Source organism: Plodia interpunctella, chromosome 28 (genome assembly GCF_027563975.2).
Source record: "Plodia interpunctella isolate USDA-ARS_2022_Savannah chromosome 28, ilPloInte3.2, whole genome shotgun sequence".
In the NCBI taxonomy this organism is placed as follows: domain Eukaryota; kingdom Metazoa; phylum Arthropoda; class Insecta; order Lepidoptera; family Pyralidae; genus Plodia; species Plodia interpunctella.
In genome coordinates, this window is record NC_071321.1 from 534,280 (window position 1) to 551,226 (window position 16,947).

The 16,947-nt window shown below is 34.9% G+C and overlaps 1 protein-coding gene across 1 annotated transcript; it reads right to left on the reverse strand.

The window, feature by feature from the left end:
- Positions 1–776: 776 nt before the first annotated feature.
- On the reverse strand, positions 777–14,939 carry LOC128681733 (uncharacterized oxidoreductase YrbE-like). Its single transcript, XM_053765863.2, has 7 exons — positions 14,666–14,939; positions 13,218–13,469; positions 11,525–11,707; positions 10,139–10,263; positions 4,268–4,507; positions 2,623–2,778; positions 777–1,776 (listed from the first exon to the last, which is right to left on the reverse strand). The coding sequence occupies exons 1-7, from the start codon at positions 14,743–14,745 to the stop codon at positions 1,637–1,639; spliced, it is 1,176 nt and encodes a 391-aa protein (XP_053621838.1). The 5' UTR covers positions 14,746–14,939; the 3' UTR covers positions 777–1,636.
- Between the last annotated feature and the right edge of the window lie 2,008 nt (positions 14,940–16,947).

Below are 16,947 nucleotides of genomic sequence, written 5' to 3' on the forward strand. Positions count from 1 at the left end.
TAAAAATAATTAGATTGAAAATGAAATAAAACAAAGGTATGTATTCACTTTTGTTTTATTTTATTAAATTTAGGACAAAAACTAAGAAATACAGGAGATTAAACAATCTTCATAATACTTGTTCGTTACGGAACTAATAGGTAGTTAAAATAAAATACTTGGAGCTAAGAATTAGATAATTATATTTTTCTTAGTTCTTACAAATTGATATAATGAAAAACAGAAATCGAATCGAATGACAGGAAACAAAACAATAGAAAAAACTAGATTTGTAGTGCGCGCGCGCAGGAATAAAATTGAAATAGTCGTGTTCGATAGCCATTGGCTGCCGCGCGAGGGGTCGCGGGCGGGACGCGCCTAGTGTTGTGGTGTACTGGCGTAGACAATACTTATTGTCGAATTTTGTTGAAAATAAATGTAATGTTATAGTTTAAACCTAAAAAAATACAATTTAAACTAAAACGTTTAACCACGAGAGTAAATTCCTAAAAAGTATATTATCCCAATACCATCTAATAATATAAATATGAAAGTAAGTTTACTATTACCCTTTCACTCATTATTTACTGGAACTATTGTTAATGAAATTTGGTAAACGTGTAGAAAATGACCTGGAATAACACATAGCCAGATAGGGTACTTTTTATCCCGAAATTCCCACGGGGGCGAAGCCCCGGGGCGCAGCTAGTAATCTATATTGCTGTATTATCATAAAGAGACACGATTTTAAAGATAAAAACAGAGTTTAGAAAATTAGATAAATGAAACCACAAGAATAATAATCAGAAACATTTATTTTCGAAATCCATTTGAGAGTCAGCAAGCGTCTTTGTTTTAAAAAATATGTAGTAGTTTAAGTCCTTTACCGAAGGCCTACCACGAAACAAATGTACACACGTAGCACGTGACGTAACGTCCACACGCTGCCTCTTGCCCATATAGTGTACTGATCGTTTATTTGTTAGACAAATAAAAACCCCCCGACTTTCAATATTCATTTCGCTACAACTTTTGAACGGCTGAACCGATTTTGATCAAATATATCTAAGAACCACCGCATAAAAATTTTCTATCAAATAAAAAAAAACGCATCCAAATCGGTTCACACGTTGTTGTGCTACGGTGCCACGTACACAGACACATTTAGCTGTCAAACTAAAATAACACCCCTCTTTGCGTCGGGGGTTAAAAATTCAAATTCAAAATTCTTTATTCAATTTAGGATGACATACATCACTTATTGACGTCAAAAATTACTTAAACTAAGTCTACTGCCGGCTTCCAAAGCGCAGGTGAAGAAGAAGCGGCGCAACAAACTTCACCGCAGCCTTTTCTCCAAGGACGTCAATTAACAAATATAGGTCTTATACATATATTAAAAATTAGGAGGACGAACGAATGATTGGATGTGGACACAATAACGTGCTAACTACAAGTTTTATGTTTCGTGATAAACTCAAAAACAACACGCGGTGAGATCCCCGAGAAAGGTTTAGGTATTTAATAATTTGTTATGACTTTTATCCGGAACCGGATTTATTTAAGCCGGAACGTGCGAACAAAACGACCGGCGAATCAGGCGAATTTTTTAAAATATACAAGCTTTAGGAATCAACTACTTAATTTTGAATACAATTTATGAGTAAACTGCGGGAATGTTGTCTTTGGACCAGTCAATGTCGACTGCTTGTCCAGTCTTAGCGGCTTCTGCTGTGGCAGCTGATATCTTGTGGACAGCGTACGACTGCCAGCTGGTCACGTCCATGGGCACATCGTCTGTTAATTAAATAATAATTGTAATGTGTCTTAACATTCTACTTACTTGGGGAAACGTACATTTTTTGTATTGTGTGTTTGTAACGCGATAACTTTCGAACCGTTGCGTTGGTCAGATTTTGATGAAATTTAAAAGGTATTTAGGATATGTCAATAGGATTTTTAAGTTCGCGGGGCATCAAAATCGGTGCAGTTGTTTTTGAAATATTCACAATTTTGTAAAAATGTAAGTATTGTGTACCTACTCGAGGTCAAAGTTTGCGGCGAACAACGTAATAAGGACATAGGGTACCTTTCTACCTTTCATGCCGGAAAATTTACGCCTGCGAAGCCGCGGGAAAATTAACTACTAATAATGGGTCTAGTGCATAACATCGCCAATCAGTACATCGATTGTCGCTACATCGATAACACACCATCGAAAGCGCGCCATGTCGATGATCGCTACACCGACAGGTTTCTATATCGATGGTATGGTGTATCGACAGGCCACCCGACATCACTGACTAGGTTTGGTAAATATCATTTAATTTAGAATAAGACGTGAAAAATTGCCTGTGAAGGCCTAATTTCTGAATGATTTGATTTTGGAGCCGTCAAAGTGGCTCGGTTCTGGCATGAATATATTTAGCACTCGATAGAGCGTTGTAGATTTGCCATCGACACGCAAAGTTAGCCCCAAAGTTCGAGACTTGTGTTATTATGTTATATAACTCATCGATACTATATTTTATTTAATCCAAACTCACGTGTCACGAGTAATATTCGAACCTGTGACACTCACAGACGATCTTTAACCACTCACCACCGCTTAAAGTTAAATAAAATATTGTGAAAACAACTAACGTTGAACGACATCCAGGAAATGTTCCAACTCGTATTTGTAAGCCAGTCGGAATCGTGAAGGGAAGCAATGGAATATCGGAGTCAATTTGACGCCATCTTGGCCTATATAAGCCTCCGTCGAGTGGCACGGCCTTTCGTTTTCAACTTTTATCATGCCTGAAACGAAAAACAAGATATTTTACAAATCTAGATTCAGTTATGTTAAATTTATGGTTGAAATACAATCATCATCATATCGAGTGTGTTATCGCTAACACTGGTGTCAGATTTTATTCAAGTCGCCTAAAGCCATCTGACTTTTTTTACGACTACTTACCGCCATCTATTGGCAGGTAATCGCATACACACTAGTGAGCTAAACTGTCAACCGGTGTGCAGGTTTTGCTCACGCTGTTTTCCTTTACCGGAAGCAAGTGGAGGTCGATGAAAACTACTATACATGAGTCAGATTGGTATACAAACTCATGTGGCACGAGTAAGATACGAACTTAAGACCTTTCGATCCAAAGGCGGGCGTCTTAACTATTACACCACCACCGCTTCAAATACAATAAAATATACAGGTTTTTTTTAAATACTATCGATCTTGCATGACTAAGTAGGTAGATAGGTAGCTGACATCATAAATTTTATTTTTATTAAAAAATAAAATATATTTGTATATTGAATAAGTTTTAATTTTAGTTATAATATTATTTGCACTACAAATAATATTAGAGACACTACAAATACTCGACAAAGACACTACATATAAAAGAAAAAATATCGAAATATATATTTAATATATTTCGATAATATATATTAAATATATATTTGGTATTGTTTTCTTTTTGTTGTAGTTGAATGTAAAAACATATTAAGATTGTCGTGTAAGTGGGTAAGTACATAAATAAAGATAAAATCTTTAAAAAAAAGTCGTAAAAATATAATTTATTTATCAAGGTTCATTTAACACCAGGATTCGCGGCGTCACAGCCTTTATTGCAACCAGGAATACGCGAAAATGGGTCTGGTTACAGAACTTTCTCTCATCTGAGCTTTTGATCTTTGAGCATTTTGATCACCGTCATTTTGACCTTCAAATTTCAACATATAAATAAATAAATATATAGTTATATTAGGACAAATCACACAGATTGAGCTAGCCCCAAAGTTCGAGACTTGTGTAATGGGATACTAACTCAACGATACTATATTTTATAACAAATACATATATAGATAAACATCCAAGACCCGGGCCAATCAGAAAAAGATCCCGGGACCTGTCGGTTCAGTGGCAAGCACTTTATCACTGCGCCACCGAAGTCGTCAAAAACAATAAAAAGAATTACTACCTTTTTAGTACCCTAATTTTTGAATAACTAGATGTTGGCTTCACTCCCGTGGGAACTTCGGGATAAAAAGTACCCTATGTGTTATTCCAGGTTATATTCTACCCGTGTATCAAATATAACAATCAATCCAGTCACACATCCTCAAATTGGGGGAAGTGTAACATTTTATCAATATTTGATTTTTAAGTTTAAAAAAAAGGTTATTTATATTGAAGGATGGCAATGGCGATCAAAATACTCGAGAATTCATACTTTCCTTGTTGTTTCCCCGGCCGTTGAGCGTCGGAGCCCAGGTTTACTGGACTACTCACCTTTATTACCAAACACCTCAAGTCTTTGATCGTATCCATACGCGGAATATCTGCTGTTATCACCCAAGGACACAGCTCCAGACGGGAAAGTAAACATATAGGCCACAGTATCGACGTCCCCTATAGCCTTTACTTCGGGGATGAGCGCTGAGGCAGTAGCCTGGACGCGAATGGGTAGCTCTCCCAACACCCAGCAGGTGATGTCGATGTCGTGGACTAAGGAGTCTCGACAGAAACCCCCTGGATGGAAGGAAGAATTAATTATTAGCAAAAAGAAAAAGAAAATGCTTTGTTGTAGATCTATATTACTTAATTAATGGTGATACAAAAATGTCCTTTTCTCAAAACCCTTGTTTATTAAAATAACATTTTGTGAAAGGACATTGTGAGAAAAGGACATTTTGCGCCAAGACGAAGGGAAGAATCAAGAGTGGTACCCTTTTGTAGCATATAATACATGGTAAGTGCCTTTGTAATATTAAAATTTTGTTAATTTTCTGTCATGTAGGTACCTTTATTAGAAGGTATGTTATGAATAAATGATTTCTAAAATGGAATGGATTTTCTGGCATGATAATGATAAATAAACACTGATTAAACGTGTTTCCTTCGGCATTTCTGCTCAGCGGTGGTCGTTCCGAAACGCTAGTAGTAATTATGTAGTTTTGGTAAATATTCAATTCCGAATATGGCGCGAAAACTGACACATTCGGGCTAATATGGGCGCGTCATTGGGTCCACGCGTTTTCTTTTTTTTTACACGATGCGCACACGATATGGGAAAAAGTAGACGTTAGTAACGTGATACGTGTTTGCATGTTTCGTGGTAGGCCTTCAGAACCACCAGAAGGAGGGCAGGCGTGGTAGTGGTGACCACAACGCCCTGTAACTACGCCACAGCGCGACGATCATAAAACTGTAAACAAGTCAATCTATTTATTTAAAACCCAAAAGATTTTAAATATTGATATGATAATAACTTACCGTTAAATGGGGCTATTTGGTACAAGATTTGGTAAAAAACAATTTTTTTAACGACTTTATGTTTAAATAATCCTGTTTTGATGATTAATTTGGACAGATTTTGAAGTGGCGTTTCCGTAACTATTATTTTCAAACGTATATTGATTAAAATTCCGAAGATAGCCTGTTTTATAAGCGCTGTTCCAATTTTTGCAATTTTGGGGCTATCTGGAAATCGACACAAAATGTTTAATATTTCAGTAAAATGTAGGCCAGTTTTAATTTGAATCAGTTTGGCGATAATCAGAACATTGATAGTGTGTACCTGGCTATATGTCTATAGTGCTCTTGTTCAATTTTGTTGTAAAATCTTGCACTATAAAACTATAGTGCCACTATATTGGGGTTATTTGGAAGTACGATGATTAATCAGTTGGACTAAAGGAGAGAATGTAGGATATATTTGGAACAATTTAAGGGGAAGTCATTATTTAAATGAAATTGTTGAATGTACTTTAAGTATGTTTATTTAAATGAAAAATGTGATACAAAAAAGAAACATCAAATAAGAACACTGGAAGTTTACCATATTAATTAAGTAGGTAGGAACTTTAATAATAAAATTGACCCGGTTAATAACACTTAAACTTTCATAAGTATCAAATAACTGTACTTATTTATCTAATCAGTTCACTCATCATCATCAACAGTCTGAGCAATTTAAAAACAATTTAACTTTTACTATACTAGTAATAAGGCACGCATATTATTAAACAACGTGTAAAATAACTAAAATCACAGTCGCAAAAGGGCAACTCACCCAATTATTTCAAACAACTTAATTATACTATGGAACCAATGTTGAGAACTCAACAACAATCACTAAAATAAACATTACAAAAATAAACCAATTCTCAAAATTCCAAAATGTACATAAAAAAACAAATAAGAACATTGGAACTGGAAGTTTACCATATTAAAAATTCAGTAGGTAGGAATTCTGATAATAAAGTTAACCCAGGTAATATAATTAAAACTTTCAAAAATATGTATCAAATGTCTGTACTTATTTATCTAATCAGGTCTCTCGGTAACTATAATATGTATTAAAACAACAATATTTTCTAGACATCAGCGGTCTAATTCAAACATAAACAAATACTTAATCAACTATCAAAGTTCTCATCAAAGTTTGTAAGAAGGTGAATGTCATTGCGGTAGGTAAACATTTAACAAAAAATAAGGCACAATATTTGGCATTGATACTTCCTTAATTATAATCATAACATTAAATCAGTCTTAATCATAGTCAGTCTAAAGACTTCGAAAATAAAATTTAAAATACCATAAGTCAAAACAGTTAAACCTATTGTACGTTGTAATTACTCAAATCAATATCAAATATGATTTGTCCTCGCCGAGAGATGTTGGGCTCTGGTAATACTAGAACAATATCATCCAAATGTCTCATGGTACAAATGTCATCTACTGTAGGATAAGTAAACACCGATCCTCTATTAAATTTTGATTCCTTTACTTTTCTCACAAATTTGACATCAGGAATGTTGTTTTTTATTAATATTATCTTTCCTACGAAATGTTTAACGCTCTTTTTTGTAGCAAATTTTGCTAAAATCCAGGAATCAATTTTTAATGTATTATTATCCTCTGTAAAAAATTCAATTTCAGAAAAGCCAAAGGGAATTGATGGTTCTATATTTTCTTGTTCTTCTTCGTAAAATTCCGTGATTAAATCATCCATTGTTTCATATTCTGAATCATCAGAATCAGCCATACACATTATAATCTCAGATGAGCTGGAATCACTACTAGATCTCCTCCATTTTTGTTTTCGAGAAATGTGTTTCTGCGTCCTTTTTTTCACTTTAGTAGCTGTCTCACTTTTTATTTTTTTCTTAGGTTTCACATTATCTATTATTTCTTTTAATTCTTTACTTTCTTGTGTAATTTCTTCTACGACTTTTCTTTTTTCAGTTACTTGTTCTTTATTTTCTATATTTAATTTCATATTTAAAGCAAACTGCGTAATTTCAACATTTTCTTTTTGTAGTATAGCGTTTATTTTCTTACGATTACGAATATTTTGGGAAGATCCTGCTTCAAAAATAACTTCTGATGTAATTATAGGTTTAGATCTAGTAGTGGGTCTGCTATTTAGTAGGCATTCTGGTAATTCACCTATAAATGGCACGTTAGCTTCATAGTTTTTGGTTTCGTACAAATTTTGAATAAATGATCTTTGTCCGGATAGTTCATTGTTTTGAATTAAGTGAGTATTGACCCATCTGATACATAAATTTTTGAGGCTTTCGGGATTTTGGAGAGATGACTGTAATAATGAACCAGAGTTAACTAATGTATCATTTAGAGCTGTTTCTGTTACATTCTCACTTTGTTGCTTCTTATTAATCAATATTTTACAAGGTTTTGTTTTTTACCGATCCCTTTTCCCATGCCCTTGTAGGATGTTAGTTTTGACTTAGGCATAAGAACAGACGCAATTTGATCATCGGAATTATCACTATCATGATTTTTATTGCTCCTTATTTGATGTAGTCCAGAAGGACCTGGAACTGAATCAATAAATGGGTCTGATAGGATGTTTGAAGTAGACTTCTTTAATTCTTTTCTTTTTCCGGACACCTTTAATCTTGCACTTGTTTTTGACTGATTTTGTACTAAATCGTCGGAAGATACGCTCTTTCCCGGTTCAACCACAAATCTCTTTTTCCGTCTCATTCCCGTCGGCTCATCGGGACATCGCAATTCCATCAACATATCCTTTATAACTGAAGTACTACTTGTCTCTATTTCTTCCTCGGACCTTGGAACATGAGATTGGGGTAATCGAGATTTGGGACGATTAGGATCAACAGGGTAAAGTCCGGATTTATTAAAACCTGCTATTAAATTTCTGGATTCGGCATCATTTTCGATTAATTTATTTTTAAGTTTTTTCAACAATTTAGGAAATGCACTCTTAATTAAGGTTTTGTGATGTCTTCCCTCGGTAATTTTCCATTTGGTAAGAATATCTCTCCAGTATACCTTCAAAGGAGCAAAAAACGCGACGTCCAGAGGTTGTAATAAATGTGTTGTTTTAGGTGGCAGACATACAATTCAATGTCTCACAAGTTTTTATTACACTTTCCGAAAAGTGTGATGATAAATTATCACCTATCAACACCTTCCGTCCAGGCTTATTACGAAAATAGGGAACTATAATGGTATGAAACCAATCTTCGAAGCAGGTTGAATCAAACCATCCGCTCTTGGAACGATTATATCTCGTCCCTTCTGGTCCTCCCTCCATCCACGTATCCCAAAGATTTTCCGATTTGTAGACAACGTAAATAGGTAAGAGATGTCCTGATGCAGTGCCCGAAAACATGAGCGAAATTGCCGTTTTCGAGCTATTTATGATCCGCTCTGGATACTTGCATCCTCTTTTATAAATATATTTTTTATTGCCGGGATCATCTGTTAAATTCGTTTCATCATAGTTAATGATGTGCGCTGCAGGAACACCCTCAACCGTATTAACATAATTCTCAAAAAAGGCATCAATATCATCTGACCTAAATCTGGCTCGGTCACTGGAAATATGTGCAGATTTACGGTTTGAAATTTGTAATCTATGTCTTTGAAGAAAGTTTCTGGCCCAATCATAACCTGGCATATTATCTTTTAGATTATACACATTTTTTCCAAGTCTGTCGAGATATTTCTTGGCAAATACACGAAGATCTGTGGTATCAAACGGAAACCCCCATTCCCCTACTATTAAAACAAATTTAATGAAGACTTTCTCTTCTTCAGGCGTAAATAATGTTGGATGGCCTGCTGTCTCTTGCGTACAGTTAATATTTCTTGTCTTTCTACTTAAGGTACTCTTTGGCACACCAAAAGTGTCTGCGGCATCGGTAAGACTCATTCTTCCTTCTTTTACACTCTCTATTGCTACTTGTAAATTTTCCGCTGAGTAATTTTGGTAAGGTAAAAAAGATTTGCCATTTCTGGAATTTGTATACTTCCTAGTATATGTACGCACCATGATCAATTGCACTGGAACAAAACAGAAGAACTTCGCCTTAATTACTCGAAAGTTACGTTTGGGGCTATTTGGCACATCACCTTAAATCGTATACAAATCTGTCATCGGACATAGAGGGGGCTATTTGGAATTATGTTTTAAATAGCCCCAAAACTGTACCAAAAAGCCCCGTTTGATAAATCAAAACAAATATGGCGAATCAACGTAGTTAGAAAAAGCCTATAGAATCCATTAAAATCACAAGGAAACATAAGATATAATACAAATATCATGTTCAACTTACCTCAAAAAATAACTAGTTACCAAATAAAAGTATGAGAGCCATAAATTAAGCAATATTTTTAATATTTTTTGCAAGCCCCTTTTGCAGCACACACATGTCATTTCTAACCTCAAAATTTCATTGCGTGGTGACAGCTTTAGAGTGAGTGTTGCCAGACGAAAACAAAATATCCAATTAGTAGAAAAATAAAATGTTATGAGGTTCCAAATATTTTATTTTTATAATTTCAATTAGCCCCATGAATTTTAAATAGCCCCGTTTTACGGTACGTAATAACTTAAGACAGAAGCTACCTAAAGTAGGGACTAAATAAATTAACCGACTCGTAATACCCACGAGTACATGGATCTCACAACTTTTTACGGTAGAAAAACTGAGATTTGGTATGTTTTACAACATGTTTTTGATGGCATTTAAGTTTTGGCGATTAATTGAAAGAGATTAATAAAAATATGACGACGGCAGTGAGAAGGAAGCGCCCTAAACAGATGAATTTGATTTGAATAGTCTATAAAAGATAGTGCGGCGATATAAACATTCAAAACCTTACCTGAAACTTTCAAATAGTCGATAGAAGGGATAGGCGAGTCTCTCGCCACCACTTTTAATATCTGTACATGGCCCACTTCTCCCTTCCTCACCCTTTCCTTAAGAGCCCTGTAGGCCGGGTCAAACCTTCAACCAAAAATACAATATTGTTAAGTAGTTTATCATCACTACATAGTATAAGACAAAGTCGCTTCCCGCTGTCTGACTCTGATCTTTGAAACTACGCAACGGATTTTGATGCGGGTTTTTTAAATAGATAGAGTGATTCCAAAGGAAGGTTTAAATATATGTAACATACATAATATTGTACCCTTGCAAAGCTTTGGAGGGTTGCATCGCTATTAGTAAGTGAGTATAACTCCAAATTTGCGAAAAAAATCAGATGTTCTATACAAAATTAAATAAGTACCTAAGTTGTGGAAAATGTATGGATCGGCTTATTTTTTTTTTACGAAAAGTTGTTCAGTACCATCGACTGAGCATCAAGTCAAGACTAAGACCAGTGTACAGGTTCCCTCACGATGTTTTCTTTCACCGGGCGCAAGTGATGGTCTATGAAAACTACTATATATGAGTCAGATTGGTATACAAACTCATGTGGCACGAGTAGGATACGAACCTGAGACCTTTCGATCCACAGGCACAGTCTTAACCATTACACCACCACCGCTTCAAATAATTAACAATTTATTTATTTATTTATTGGCACATCAACAATATAAACATATGCATTACATTTTTACATTAAATCTTAAGTCTAGTTCTAATGTTTACATCCTTTACAGACGTGCACGGCATTCACTACTACTTTGATTGCGTTGGTACTTTCACATGCAATAAAATATATACCTAGTATACCTATTTAGATAATAAATAAATAAATAAATAAATATATTAGGACAAATCACACAGATTGAGCTAGCCCCAAAGTAAGTTCGAGACTTGTGTTATGGGAAACTAACTCAACGATACTATATTTTATAAATAGATACATATATAAATAGACATCCAAGACCTGGGCCAATCAGAAAAAGATCATTTTCCATCATGACCCGACCGGGGATCGAACCCGGGACCTCTCGGTTCAGTGGCAAGAACTTTACCGCTGCGCCACCGAGGTCGTCAAATTATTATTATTATTTAGATATCTAGTATAATCAATAAAATCAACGATTTAACAACTTTTGTGATTAAATTTTAGATTTTTATTTTTAAGTAAGTAGGTATAGTTTCAATTTTGTAAAATTTTGTTCTTCATCATTTCAGGCGTATCATGAAATATATCTAAATCGCAAATTTTATGCCAATTATTAAAAGTTGATATAAATCTAGAACAATTAGTGGGTAGTTAAATAAAATCCAAGTGTGTAAAAAAATATATTATTACCTTCTATTGAAAGCCGTATACAACTTGCGCCCTCTGGCTCTCGCTGCCTCGTAACATTGAGAAGTTTTCTCAATGCTCTCCGTTATAGGTTTCTCGCAAAATACATCTTTGTTATTGCTGATAGAATTGACAACAATATCCCCGTGGGTCCAAGTGGGAGACGCAATCAGTACTATGTTTACACTGTAAAATATATATTTATTTATATACCTTACAGGCTAACCCAATCGATAGTGTAGCTTACATAAATAACTTTACAACCTATATAACAAATTAAAATAAATGATATACCTGTGAATTCACTCAGGGGAATTATAATCTATATTTTTTAAAATTTTTATTTTTATAAGTACTAAGTAAGGCAATGAACTGAATACCGAAATAATTGTAAATCGATACGCTGGTGCTCGATTGGACTGATAGTCGACGAAATGAATATCGAATAGACTTTTCAACGACACACTTCATTTCGACAAGGTTAATTCGATTTAAATTTAGTTCCTAATACATAGGTACACCTATAACCTACTGTGAGGAGGGTGTTTTAAATAAAGGTATTTAAATAAGGTTCTTATAGTTTCAGAAAAAAGTTTGGCTGTCTCGGGCTTCTTTATAAGGCATATTAGTCAATAAGTCTAGGCTTTTTGTTACATTTTTTTGCCCTCTTTACACATTAACTCCCGCACAAAATCTCAAGGACAGCGATGTCTGAAAATCAGCGTTGTGTCTCCAACAAATTATTGTTAACAGAAGTTGAGACATTCCTTTGTCACCTTGTTATTAAAATAAAACTATAATAAATATTATAATGTGTTAAAGTATGGTAATACTAAGCGTAGCAATAAAGTGATTTATTATAATGGACGTATAAAAAAAAACTGTTATTAGTATTATTTTTTTTATTATAAAGAGGTAAGAGTTTGTGAGTTTGTATGTTTGAGGCTACCGAAACTACCGAACCGATTTCAAAAATTATTTCACCATTACAAAGGTACATTATCCAAGATTGCTATAGGCTATATTTTATCTCAAAATTCCCACGGGAGCGAAGCCCCGGGCAACATCTAGTAGTCATAGATATATTTAATAGGGTAGTTGACAAGGTCAGATAATGCGGGGTATTACTGCGCATTTATCCCGCCAGAGTGCAGCACTGTATGATTGGTAAACAAAAGCATTGCCGCCTTTTGCTAAGTTGATGAAAATGTTTATTTTAGAGTAAGCACTTATTCATATTTTCATTTTGTAAGCATTCGTTTGTGAAAATATAAAATAGTGTTGCATATTCGGGTGCCGAAATATTGGGAAACATCGTTTACCAAAAGATAAAAAACTTCGAAAACTATGGGCAACCGCCACACGCTGCAAAATTTTCGGTCAAAAATATGCTCGGAACACTTCACACCTGATGACTTATGAAAATATGTACTTCATACAGGTAAGGCTTTCAGTACAAACAAATAAACTTGATTTGTTTATTAACACAAGTGACCGAATAATGCTGAACATAACCTAAAATGTTGTTATTATTATTTATTTTATTTCAGGACCAGTTAACCGCCCTTCCGTTTTCTTATCGTCTAAAACTGAAGTCTTCAAAGTGTACACAAAGGCGACAAAGAGCTACTAAACGTGAAGCTAAAAATCAAATATGTGTCTCTTAGCGGCCTATGGGTAAGATCACACAACTCACCTTTTGTCCTCATACACCCTTTTCGCGTCTGCCGACGTGATTAAAACCACGTCATTGCCCAAATTCCAGTATTTTCTGATATCGTCAAATATCTCGACGCGGTCGTCGACTATATATTTCAATATGATGCGAGAGTTCCCGACGATGTTGGACATATGGATGGAGCCAGCTTTGCCGAGGCCGAATAAAGCGGCTATTACTGGTGTGGCATCGGACTTCGCACCATGATTCATTGTGCTGAAGTTTAGGTACCTATTAAAAAAAAAAACATACGTAATTATAGGGCTCAGAGATAGGGAATATTACTGCACATTTATCCCGGCAAAGTACAGCATTGTATGTTAGGTACACAAAAGCTTTGCCGATTAAAACGTTTATTTTAGAGTACTTTATTAACCCTTTCATTGTGTAAGCATTCGTTTGTGAAAATATACAACAATGTAGCATATTCGGGTGCCGAAATATTGGGAAAAATCGTTTTCCATTAAAAAACTTCCTATACCTACGCCTCACGCTGTAAACCTCTCGAGCCACTAAACGATCGAAAAGAAGCTCAGAACACTTCACACGTGAAGACTTTTATGTATTATTTAGATTATATTAAGACTTATATGTAGACTTTTATATATTATTAAAATATGGACTTCATACAGGTATTTATGACCACAGTTGACCAAATAATGCAGAACATAACCTAAAATAGTATTATTATTTTCAAGATAACCCACTTAATCTTTCCTTTTTCCTTTAAACTCGCACCACGATTGCGTAGAAAGTATTTTTGGTCGTAAATCTGCAACCTTACCTTAGTTGTACCAGTAGCGCCATCTGCGCTGAGCTTTGCGTAATATGCACTATTAATAAAATAAGTTTTACAATGCCACATACACAGGTAATGTAGGTACACACAATGATTTTTTCTTAAACATTATTGTAAAGTTTTATTTTTATGCATGTAGATACCAAATAAATATGTTTTCTTTCATTCAATGTCGGATAAGTACGCTCAATGGCCGAATGACGTGTCTGACGCATGCGCGCGTACACTACAATTAATGTAAAGATTTTGGATATGCAACAAAGTTTGATTTGTCTTTTCTTTATCTTTATTTTTATTAAAATCGGCTAAACATTATACCGAAAAGAAGCGTAAAAAATTACTAAATAATACCACTAGCTTTTCAAACATACATGTACTTATGTATGCAAAATTTCAAGTTTGCTGAGTTGAGTTGAAACTTACTTTCGCATTTAGTAGTGTTGAATATTAAATAATTTGGATTAGGATAAAAAGTGCCTGTGAATGTCTAATTTCTGAATAAATGATTTGATTTGCGTTGGATCGTGGTGATTTTTTGGTGTGGAGATAATTCGAGAGTTGTAGAGTGATACCTATAAGCTACTTTATACCACGGGCAATCAAAATAGTAGACAAGCGAGGTACTTACTCTGCATGCAAATAATCTTCTGGTGGATATGTCGTCTTCATGGTGTAAGGAGACGGACCGGCAAATTTTTTCGTAGCCATGATTAACTATTAAATAAATTCAGTAACACTACACAAAACCGCGTGTCTAACAGGCAACAGCCATATGATAAATTATGTTATGGTATGATATATGTACTTAGTTATAACACATTAATAATTATAGGGTCACACCGTTAGTGTGTATGTACCAAGATAAATTACGAAACGAATTTACTGATACAACACCATCCAACAGGGTGATTCTCGATATTAATCCATCTACACACATCTTTTTAACCCCCGACGCAAAAAGAGTGGTGTTATAAGTTTGACCGCCAAGTGTCTCTGTCTGTGTACGTGGCACCGTAGCTAATCAATGGGTGAACCGATTTGGATGCGGCTTTATTATTTGACGTAGCTAGTTTTTATTAGATGGTTCTCAGATATGTTTGGTCAAAATCGGTTCAGCCGTTGAAAAGTTGTAGCGAAATGAATGTTGAAAGTCAGGGTTTTTTAAATTTGTTTAGACAAATAAACTTGTTTTTGCGTCGGTGTTTAAAAATGAAACGCATCACCTTAAAAAAAAGTATCGCTTTTGAATCGTAAACAAAAACAAGTAGAAGTATTGAAGCAGTGGTGGTGTAGTGGTTAAGACGCCCGCCTGTGGATCGAAAGGTCCCAGGTTCGTATCCTACTCGTGCCACATGAGTTTGTATACCAATCTGACTCATATATAGTATTTCATAGACCACCACTTGCTTCTGGTGAAGGAAAACATCGTGAACACTGGTGGACAGTTTAGTTCAGTAGCGTGTACGCCACTTCCTGTCACTAGATGGCGGTAAGTAGTCGTAAAGGACACGTCAGACGGGTTTAGGTGATTTGAATAAAATCTGACACCAGTGTTAACAATAACACACTCGACATGACTAGTTGTTCGCCGCGAACGCAGACCTCGCGAACACAATAAATTTTGATGAGATTTTACAAAATTGTAAATATTTAGATAACGACTTAGCCGATTTTGTTGCCCCACGAACCTTAATTTCATCAAAATTGGACCAACAACGGTTCGAAAGTTATCGCGTTACAAACATTCATACTTACATACCTACATACATACAAAAAATGTATTTTTGCGCCAAGTAGAATGTTAAACCTCGCTCGCTCGGTCAATGATGATGTACATACCAAAATGTAATAACCCTGGACACTGAAACAACACCAGATAAAATACTGATGGAAACGATGGAAATTGCCAGAGGTTATCATTAATATCTGTCTTATGGTTATTGTCAAGGTTCAATTTATCTCAACAACATAAATAACTATGCAAAAACCATTTAAAAAATATTTGTCTCCTTTATTTTTTTATCCTCAATCATTTATGTACAGTCAGACAGCGCATCAACCCAAACTCATTTGCAAATTGGCCTTTATTAAAGGGACATTGTGGTCAATGAATAGTAACTTGACATGCGGTTGACTGTACACTATATTTATCATGAAAATGTTTACAATTGTATAACAAAAGATAATAAAACTAATAAAAACAAATTAGTAAAATAAAAAAAAAGAATTATTTATATTATATATTTACAAAAATGCCAGTCCCTGCAATTCGTTAGCTTGAGGTAGCGTGCCCAGAAGGTTGACAGCATTGCCACGTTGAATGGTAGTAAATTGATTTGGAAATATTTATTTTTATGTCGCTTACGCAATTCGACAATTCTATAGTATCCTGTGTTAGTCCAGTTTGCGTACAGGCTCACTATCCGTGTGTGTACCAAATTTCATCGAAATTTGTTCAGTAGCTTTAGCGTCACAGAGTAAGAAAGATTCAATCAACATTTTCATTCAAATATTTTTTTTTTAGTGGAGTAACTTATATATGAATACTAATTGTTAACACGCGTTTTCGTCCGTTCACAGTTTCTATGCCACCACTCTGACAATATCAACATAAGTAAATTACTTAACTATGTCAAAGCCCTGACAAATAATAATCATATCACAAATTATTGAGAAAGAGTATGAAATCAATATAAAAATATTTTTGCTAAAATGTTGAACCCTATCTTCTGAGTAGAAGCATGTTAAGCGAGTCTAAAACTGTTCTCCGACAATTGCTTCGTCTACGGACGTTTCGTCGACAGAATGTGACGTTTGAACGGCAGAACCCTTCATCTACGAATGATTCGCCGACAGAGAGGAGACATTCTGTCGGCGAATCGTTCGTAGATGAAGCAATTGTCGGAGAAC